This window comes from Pteronotus mesoamericanus, unplaced genomic scaffold, assembly GCF_021234165.1.
Source record: "Pteronotus mesoamericanus isolate MK-2021 breed Mesoamerican mustached bat unplaced genomic scaffold, CSHL_Meso_final scaffold_85, whole genome shotgun sequence".
Taxonomy (NCBI): Eukaryota; Metazoa; Chordata; class Mammalia; order Chiroptera; family Mormoopidae; genus Pteronotus; species Pteronotus mesoamericanus.
The window spans coordinates 61138472-61148891 of NW_026555329.1; the positions used below are offsets into that span (position 1 = coordinate 61138472).

Below are 10420 nucleotides of genomic sequence, written 5' to 3' on the forward strand. Positions count from 1 at the left end.
AAGATCTGAATAACTATTTTACCAAAGTAGATATAAGATAGCCAAAATTTTGAAAAAATAAAATAAAATTTTAAAAAAAAGATAGCCAATAAACACATGAAATGATGCTCAACATCATTAATTATTAGAGGAATGAAAATTAAAACTGCAATGAGATACCATTTTATACCCACTAAAATGGCTATAATCAGAAAACAAAAGCAATAGCAAATTAGGATATGACTAGAACTCTCTTCATTGCTCATGGGAATGTAAATTGGTGCAGCCATTTTGGAAAATAGTTTGTCAGTTTCTGGAAAAAGTAAATGTAAATTCACCATATAATTCAGCAATTCTGCTACTACATAGACATCAAGTTAAGATAAGAATAGTTAGATAAAACATTTTTGCGAAAGAAAAACCCAAGAGAAATGAAAACACATGGCCACACTAAGACTTGCATGTAAATGTTCATAGCAGCATTATTTATAATAATCCAAACCTGGAAACTACCCAAGTATTTTTATTCATTCACCAGCTGCTGAACCTATAAACAAAATATTATATCTTATACATGCATTGATAAATGTATATTTTAACACATAATTTTAACAGATTTTTATCCATGTGCTAAAATGATACACTTCGTTTTATGAACTATATATTTTATCACATTCATAATAATATAGGCAAATATATAATTTCAAATTAGCTTCTCTTCAGTTTTCAGCACAGACACAAATATGAGTTTGAAGTCCAGCTCCACCATATCTTAGCTCCGTGGCCCTGAGCTAGTTACTTGACTTCTCTGAGTCCATATTAGTAAAACACGGGTTGTAATATATACCTTACAGAACTGTAGGATTAAATGAGATGAAATATATAAAGTGCTTAACACTAGGCTGGCACAGTGTCAGTCCTTAATAAATCATACCCAGTATTATTGTTTGTCCTTTTGGAGTTTTATTTGCAAATCTAATTGTTTGCCGGCAGTCGTGGTGAGGAGGAGGAAGCCATCTTGTGGCCCAGAGCAGGGCACTCCTGCAGCTCTGGCTGGCCTGACTTCAAATTTTTCACTTACTCTCTTGGAGCCTTGTTTGCCAAAATCTGTAAAGCAGGACAAAGTTAGTCGTCTCACAGGACTTGCTATGATTGGGAAAATTATATTCAAGTGCTTTGTAAACTACAAAATACAATAAAAAAGCTGAAGTGCTCTGCTATTATAGCTATCTATTCCCATTAACACCACCCATGATATGTTTTTAGGAGAACCCGAATAAACTACTCATAGATTGATGATGCGTAGTCATTCCTCGACCTCTAAGACTATAATAAATGTTTTCATGGCCACGGTGGTAGGAACAAGTCACTTTCAAAATAAACTGTATTCCCCTGTTGTTTGAATACAAAGTAAAAACTGTGTTACTCTCTATCTGAAACACTCTCTGCCTGTCCTCATGAGCTATCAAGCTCAGCTAAATCTGTCCCTGGCCAGTGTGTGAATAATCCCTACTGGTTCTGAGACCTCCATCCACCACCGATGTGACATTCTTTGTGTTCAAATGTCTAGCTGACGTCTGATGCTTAAAACAGCCTATGCTTTCACCTCTCTCTGCATTGTCACAGCGCTGTATCACCACTCTTAAAAGGCTATCGCAGCCACTCCTAGCACCAGTTGCTGACCCGTCTGCCGCCTTGCCTCTCTGCCTGCTCCTGGCTGCCTTGAATGCCTGGTTCTTCAAGCTCCCTTTGGGTCTGACAAAGCAGGGACCATGTCTACCTTCGGCTACAGGAGAGGACTTAGCAAATACGAATCCATCGATGAGGATGAACTCCTTGCGTCCCTATCAGCTGAGGAGCTGAAGGAGCTCGAGAGGGAATTGGAAGACATTGAACCTGATCGCAACCTTCCTGTGGGGCTAAGACAAAAGAGTCTGACTGAGAAAACCCCCACGGGGACATTCAGCAGAGAGGCACTGATGGCCTATTGGGAGAAGGAGTCCCAAAAACTCCTGGAGAAGGAGAGGCTGGGGGAGTGTGGACAGGTAGGATTTGGGGACTTTTCCTCGGCTGCTCCCAGCCCTACCACCTTATCCCAAACCTAGGACCCTGTTTTCTCTAACTTTGCAGTCCTCAGCACTTTTCTTATAACCTGTTGCTGAAAAATGTCTCAGGCTGAAATAGTCACGTAACATCTATGGTCATCCAATAGACCATAATATGTAAAATGATTGGTGGGGGTTCTATAATTGACTAAAGATGAAATCTTCAAGAGGAAAGTAATTCACAAGCAAGGCATAAGTTTAGATATTTTGCCAAACGTAAGTCTAATTTTGAATTAAATGTTGGGGATGTGGCATAGTATATCAGTTATATATAATATAAGTAAATTTATTTTCTTTTATAAAGAAAATGGTTGGTGCTCTGGTTGCTTTGACTGTGATGGTGGCTACAGTAAAAAGACTTCTTTTTTTCCAACACCAAGAAGTGTGGGGTGGTAGGAAAGTTCACGGGACTGAGAGTCAAGGGACTTTACTTCTCGTCCCTTCTCTGTACCTAAGTTCTTAGACTTTGAAAAGATAGTCACTTCTGCAGGGTTATCTTTCCCATCTGTCTGTCAAGGGTTGGGGAGCCAGTGGTTTTCTTGTGTGTGTGAATCAAAACCCCTTTGAGATTTTGGTAAGTTATGGACCCTCTCCATAAGAAAATGCACGTGTGTTTGTGCATATATACACAAACTTCTACATGGAATTCCAAAACGATGACATGTATCCAACCCCCCCCCGCCAAGGGCCCAGGTTAGGCATGCCTGTGCAGATGGCCTCTAAGATTTTTCTCCTTTACAATAGTGATTCTGAGGCCAGGAAATGCATACTTATATTAGAGCATAGGTCTATTAAGCTCTTGTTCTCTGCCTGATAAACAGTTTCTTTAAATTTGCCAAATGAATCACTAACAGAAGGAGTTCAAAAAGCTATGTTCTGGGAAATAGCAATGGCGATAAGAACATTAATATAACCAATTTCTGAATTTCTGGAAGAACACAGATCAGGAGCAACAGATTAAAACCTCTGAGCTCCATGGGAATCATCTAAAACCAAAATGGCCTGAAGCCAGTGGCAAGGCTTCCACAGGACTAATCCAGGCTCTGTTAGATGATCTTGATGACAGGGTGTGTGGGCCGTGCAGCAAGATACGTGTGAGCTTTGTCTGCGTCAATCATCGCAGGAAGGGTCACCGGGATCAGGCCCAGGTCTGCCAAGGCCACAGTGGCCGCCTGCAGGGAAGAGCTGGAGGGGGAGGTGATAAGGGAGGACACACATTACAGGCCAGGATTTAAGGTCAATTCCTCCACAGCCACGATTTTTAGAGGTCTTTTTTTCCCCCTTTAGTAAGAATGTGTCAAAATATATAAAATATATAAACTGTCAAAATACATAAAATAAGACGCTTGTAATACATCATTAAATAATTTCCTTAAAAGAAAGATTGAAATTGTTCCAGAAGATCGAGGACAGACAACCTTTATAGCAATAACCCAACAAAGGCATTTTAATGTCATAATGTCTTAAGATCAGTGGGAAACAAAGGGCAAAGCCCGTTGTCCACTGTTGATGGAACTCACCTGACCCTGCCAAAGGTCTGGCTGATCCCTGCCAGTGGCTTATCAGCTCAATTAGAGAGGCTACCGTGCTGATGAACTTTGATTCCTTTCTCGGCTAATTTTTCTCCCACTGCAGTTCCCCCACTGGCCAGCTGTCTCTGTAGTCCCGAGGAGTGCTGAGCAGAGGCTTGCTGGTGGAGGGTGTAAATCCATTCCCACCACCGGAAACAGCTCCAAGCAGTTGATGGGTGGGTGGCGGGTGGGGGAGGGGACGGCAGCCTAAGGAGCAGCACAATAGGGATGGTGAGAAGGAGAGAGGGTCTTTTTTATTAGGCTCCTGGCTCTGGAAAACCTTCTGAGAATCCTGTTCAACTCCTGTTGAATGACGGCCTCTGCCCCCTGGGCTCACATGAAGTTATGCTACACTAAATAACTCCAGGGGGCCGTGGCGACCAAGGCTCTACTTCCCAGGATTGAGTATCTGCTGAGTCTCAGGCGTAGGTGCCCACGAGCTCACTCACATTACGTCATTGCATTCCCACCTTTTGCACATGAGAGCTCAGGCTAAGGGAGGTTAAGAAATGCATTTGAGATCAAGAATTTAAAAGTGACTTGAAATTCAAACCAAGCTCTGTTGGCACAAAGACCACGATTCTCGAAGTGTGGGTGTCTGACCAGCAGCATCATCTGGGAACTTCTCGGAACTGCTAATTCTATGCTCCCTCAGCCCCGCTACATGAGGGACCCCGGGAGGGGGCCTGGCGTTCCGTGGTCTCACAGGCCCTACGGGTGATTATGACACACACTACAGTTTGAGACCCACTCAACAATATTGGTGTTTCATTGAGACCCTTCCACCTTCCGCAGAGGTGACTTGTCTAAAGTCAGGTCTTTATGGGTAGACCCAGAACTAGAACCTGAAACCAAGCCTCTTGCCTCCTTGTTCAGGTAATGATGCCAGGGGAGCGATGGAGAGAAGGAGCCGGCCACCCCCTTCTCGTTGAGTTATTAACTCTCACAGCGCACACATCACTGCCTCGCCACACTCCCCACTGCCCACCCCATCCTCACAAGGGTCCGGGGTAACTACAGAGCAGTGGCAGATGGGAGACCTGGAATAATTTAGTGGGCCAAGATTGTATTTTTTGTATCTTCCTACCTCCCCTCTCTAGACAGCTTTCTCCCTTTTGGTGTTCTTTTCCTAGATGTCCCCCTACTGAGGGTGACCAACCATCACAGGTTGTCTGGGTCTATCTAGATTTTAAAATTAAAAATCCTACTTCCTGGAATAGTTTTCAGTCCCAGGCAAATGGGAACAGCCGGCCACCCTACCCCTACCCTGACCTGTTAGTAACTTTCTCCTAGACTTAGTCCTGATTCAAAGGCTGTTAGCCAATGTCATTTTACATCCATTCAGTAAACAAATATTTATTGTCTTGCCCCCCCCCCACCCCTGCTACATGCTGAGTACTGTCTTTAGCCCACTAACAGTCTTTTGGGAAAATGACAACTTACTACAATAGGCACTATTTAAGGGAAGTACAATGCCATGGGAATGAATCTCAAGGATGATTTCAGGGGGTGTCAAGGAAGACTTTCTAGAATAAAGTATATTTTGAGTGGAAAATATCTCTTGCAGAGAAAGCCTAAAGTTCTTTAAAAACCTAAGTGGATAGCCCTAGCTGGGTGACTCAGTTGGTTGGAGCATCCTCCCAAACACCAAAAAGCGGCAGGTTCTATCCCCAGTTGGGCACATATTTAGCTTGCAGATTCGATCCCCAGTCGGGCGTGCATAAGGGAGGCAACTAACTGATGTATCTCTGTCACACCCATGTTTCTCTCTCTCTCTCTAAAATCAATAAAAACCAAAGTGGATATAATTTAAAAGTGGCATCAAGGGCAGTATACCTTGAATTTTGAGACAGGCCTTCCTACAAATATGGAAACAGCTAAACACACACACACAGTGTGTGTTCTCTGCCTGATCTTGAAGAAGGGTGTAAGTTAAGACTGGACAGGCCATCCCAGGAGCGGCTGACCCCTTCCCCAGGCCATCACTTGGTGCCTGCCACTCCAAACAAGTGGATAACTGGAGGCTATTTTGTGATAGCAACTGGGCAAACAAACCTGGAGACAAGCAGTGTTATTCAAAGCTCATTCCACATGCCTCAGGCAGCAGGAGCCCTCAGGGTAAAAAAAAAGTTGCCGATGTAGAGGGAAGAATCTAGGTTTTGGGGACAGGGGAGAGACAACGGAAAATTTAGCTTGGTCAGCAATTTCCAATTTCTTTTCTTTTTTTTTTTAATCAGAAAAGTTAGCAAGAAAAACAGAGAAGGGGTCAGTTGGACTTCTTAGTGCGGAGTCTTATAAATAGGAAAGACAAAGATAGAATGAAATGGAGTTTGCCTGAAAGTCTTTCATAATTGATGCATGGTAAATAATTGAAGACCATCAGGCTGAGGCAATGGCTTACTTCAAGATTTTCTACTGTCCTCTGCTGTTCCTCATTACGGTTAGAGGCTAGTGAGAGCCAAGGGTGATTACCTTTCTCACCGCCTGTCTTCTGTAGTCCGTCTCATTTAACCCTGAGCTAGCGTGAGATTTCAAGTTGATTTGCTGAAAAGGGCGACCTAAATGTTCCTCTGCTGCTGCCCTGATGGCCACCCTGCCTGCGTGGCTTCCTCTCCCAGGGCAGGACAGGGACAGCAGCAGCTCACAGGCGGCGTGGGGCTCCCAGAACCTGTGCCAGGCCCTGCCTCCGAGTTAGATAAATGTTGGAGAAGCAAATGAAACCCCTGCCTCTGCCCCTGCTGCGGTGGGGGGTGGGGCAGAGACCACCTCGCTCCTGACGCCTCTGCTATAAGAGATGTTTGGGGGAAAGTTTTGAACATTAAGAAAGGGAACCCATTAACCTGTTGTGTGGTTTTCGTTGCCATTCGTTTGTTTGGGATGGAGAAATAAGCAAGGACGGAGGGGTGAGAGGTGATTCCGGAAGGGAGGTTTGAATTGGACAAATTGTAAATAGACTAGGGGTCAAGTAGGTCAGAGTAGGTAATTAAAAGAATGAAAAATATATCCCAATAAGTTCCAAATTATTTGTTCAAAGTGGCAAAATGATAGCAAATTTTAATTCAATAAATTGAATTCTGACTATTCCACAGAAACAAAAGAAATGCTAGAAAAAGCTGTTGAAAGTTATGCAATGAAATGTTAAGCTTGGTCACCCAGGAAATTAACTTTTCTCGTTACATATTTTTGTACTATTTGCCATGTGTTTGTTACTTTTTTATTTATTGGGTATAACTGACATATAACAATGTCTTAGTTTTTGTGTGTACAGCATAATGATGTGACGTGTGTATATCTTGTGGAACCATGTTACTTCTGTAAATTTACAACATGTGCTTAGGAATGAGAACCTTAATGACGATGCCATGCTCTTTAGGCTGCAGAAGACGACAAAGAGGAGAGTGAGGAGGAGCTTGTCTTCACCGAAAGCAACAGCGAGGTTTCTGAGGAGGTGTACACTGAAGAGGAGCAGGAGGAGCAGGAGGACGAGGACGAGGACGACGAGGACGAGGAGGACGAGGAGGGCAGCCACGAAGAGGAAAGCGCGACTGAAGATGAGAAAGAGATTAATGGAAATGTAAATTACGATAGTGTCGATTCTGACAACTCAAGGTCAAAGACTTTTAAAAGTCAAATAGAAAACGTACACTTGACCAACGGCCACCGTGGGAGGAACGCAGAGCCGCCGGCGGCCGTCCACCGCTCCGGGAACCCGACGGTGATAGAGGACGCCCTGGAGAGGGTCAAGAACAACGACCCCGACACGACGGAGGTCAACCTGAACAACATCGAGAACCTCACCTCGCAGACGCTCGCCCGCTTCGCCGAGGCCCTCAAGGGCAACACGGCGGTGAAGACCTTCAGCCTGGCCAACACGCACGCGGACGACAGCGCCGCCCTGGCCATCGCCGACATGCTCCGCGTCAACCAGCACATCACCAGCGTCAACATCGAGTCCAACTTCATCACGGGCAAGGGCGTCCTGGCCCTCGTGCGAGCCCTGCAGTGCAACACGGTGCTCACGGAGCTGCGCTTCCACAACCAGAGGCACATCATGGGCAGCCAGGTGGAGATGGAGATCGTCAAGCTGCTGAAAGAGAACACGACGCTGCTGCGGCTGGGCTACCACTTCGAGCTCCCGGGGCCCAGGATGAGCATGACCAGCCTCCTGACCCGAAACATGGATAAACAGAGGCAGAAGCGGATGCAGGAGCAAAGGCAGCACGAGGGCCCCGACGGGGGAGCCGGCCTCAGGACCGCCGCCTGGCAGAGAGGGACGCCGGGCTCTTCCCCGTACGCGTCCCCCCGGCAGTCTCCCTGGTCATCCCCGAGACTCCCCAAGAAAGTCCAGGCCGCGAGGAGCCGCCCCGCGTCTCCGCCGCCGCCGCCCCCGCCGCCGCCGCCGCCTCCGCAGAGGCTGCCGCCGCCCCCGCCGCCGCCGCCGCCGCCGCCGCCCCCCCCACAGAAGAAGCTCATCACCCGGAACATCGCCGAGGTCATCAAACAGCAGGAGAGCGCCCAGCTGGCGTTACAAAATGGACAGAAAAAGAAAAAAGGGAAAAAGGTTAAGAAACAGCCAAACATCCTAAAGGAAATAAAAAATTCCCTGAGGTCCGTGCAGGAGAAGAAAACGGAAGACAGCTCCCGCCCGCCCACCCCGCAGAGGTCGGCGCACGACAGCCTCATGGAAGCCATTCGGGGGAGCAGCCTGAGGCAGCTCCGGCGGGTGAGTACCGGCGGCGGGCCCTGGGCCCCGGGTGGCTGCGGGGGCCGGGCCCCCATTGCACGAGGTACCGAAGCTGCCTCCCCGAACACTTCTGCTATTTTAATATCCTAATAGGCAAGCAGCGGCTCAGCGCGTCCGTGCTCCCGGAGCGGGCGCTCGGGAGCCCGTTCCGCTGCGGCGGCGGAGCCTGGGCACCGCCCTTCGGGCCCGCGAGGCCCGGGCGCGCTGAGAGACGCTCCGGACTCCCCGAGTTAAAGAACCAGGGGGCATGGCCTGCGTTCCGAAAAGCGTTGGTCCCTGGTGAAAGTTTTTACCACAGAGTTGCCCGTGGTTTCGAGCCCAGTGTGTAACCGCATTTGAATACTACGCAGCAATAGTCAACCTATATCTGAGTTCCTTTTAGAGAATACTGCTCGAGGCCTGCTTTACACGTGCGTTTCACTTCATTATTTGTACTGTTCTTATTGAAAGAAAATCCCCTGTTTTTGTAGGTGGAACTTCCAGATGCTCTGCGATAAAAACACAGTCTTTAGAAGAGGATGCAGAATTATTCACCGGTATTAAATAAAATGCATTGTGAGATGTTTCTAAAATACCTTCTTCAATTTGCAACGTTCTCTGTCTTTAAAAATAGCCTCGCCCATTAATTCCAAAGAGAATTTTAAGAAACAATCAGCATGTTTCTTCTGTAAATATGAAAATAAACTTCTTTTTTATGTCATGAGATTTGTATTGGCTGGAAGCAGTTTATTTGAAGATAGTCTTCATATCTTTGGATGTGTTGATGCTCTGGGTTGTAATGAGTTAATGAAATGTGCTGTTATTTTTGTAATCCCAATAAATTTGGATTGAAGTTTTTTGTCTTCTTTATTTTGTTTAGTTGATAACATTTTCAGGTGTGCATGTAATGTTGCTAAATCTTAAAAATATTACATTCTCACCCAAAAAGGGTTCGGGTCCTTACCATTTGCCTTTCTTTGTTTTGTTTTGTTTTGTTTTGTTTTCCATGAATATTTGATCAGCGCTCTTCCTAAAGTCTGGAATCAAAAATTTTCTTTAAAGTCTTCTCGACAGTGCCGTAAAAACTCAAGAAAGACTAGGGAAAGATCATTCACATCCTGGAGGCACAGATATTAGACCCAGGATATCAGCTGACACCCCCATGTTCCCATAAGGCTGATAGGTCAATGCAGTCATTTATAATCAAAATCAACTATTTCTGGAAGAAGAAAAATTGAAAGTTAGAAAGTTCTTTGGTAAACAGGAAGTAAGTGCTAGGAACATTCCTGAATTCGGAGCTTTCTTGTGGCTGACGCTCAAGATTCTCCTTCTGAGCTCTCCTTGGACACGCTCTAGTCCAGTGAGTCTCAGCCTTCGGTGCCCTACGCACATAGTGGTGATGTCAATATTTACGATACACATCCAGGGACAAGGACACGTGTGTCTGTAATTTCAGAGTATCATTCAACCCTCGCCCCCTTTCACTCAAGAAAGATCTGAATTCAAATGAGAAAAACCTCTCAGAGATTACATTCTTTTTGGTTTAATGCTCCCCTCCAGTTTATAAAAGCTACAGATCTATTTTAAAGTCCCTTGTAATAACCACAATTAGCAGTGTTTCTCTTCACTTTGTGGTCCTGGGAAGCCCTCTGGGCCACCCATTCAGTAATTGTTTGCTTCACATACTTTCACTAGAAAATTCTCCAATAGTTCTTGGGTCTGCATCTTTTTGCCTGTTTCTTTTGTTCCGCCATTTTCTTAATAAGAACAACTGAAAATTTTTCTTAAAGAGGGTTCTAGAGGTCTGTGAGCTAGGTTGTGTCCTGATTTTGTGTGGAGAACGACTGGCATTTTCTGAACTGTCTGAGTTGTCTCAGAAACTTTTCACAACTGCACGAAAAGCTACTATCCCACTTTACAGATGAGGAAACACAGGCTCAGAGAGGGTGAGGCTGCTTGTGAAACTGGCTGTCTCTGACTCTACAGCCCGTGCCCCTCTGTGCCTCTCTGATCTAGCCTCCCCAAGTTGACCCTTTCTTAGA

The 10420-nt window shown here is 45.7% G+C and overlaps 1 protein-coding gene across 1 annotated transcript; it reads left to right on the forward strand.

The window, feature by feature from the left end:
• The first annotated feature begins 1599 nt into the window (after positions 1-1599).
• LMOD2 (leiomodin 2) lies at positions 1600-9100 on the forward strand. Its single transcript, XM_054564052.1, has 3 exons — positions 1600-2024; positions 7029-8378; positions 8870-9100. The coding sequence occupies exons 1-3, from the start codon at positions 1752-1754 to the stop codon at positions 8894-8896; spliced, it is 1650 nt and encodes a 549-aa protein (XP_054420027.1). The 5' UTR covers positions 1600-1751; the 3' UTR covers positions 8897-9100.
• Positions 9101-10420: the final 1320 nt, after the last annotated feature.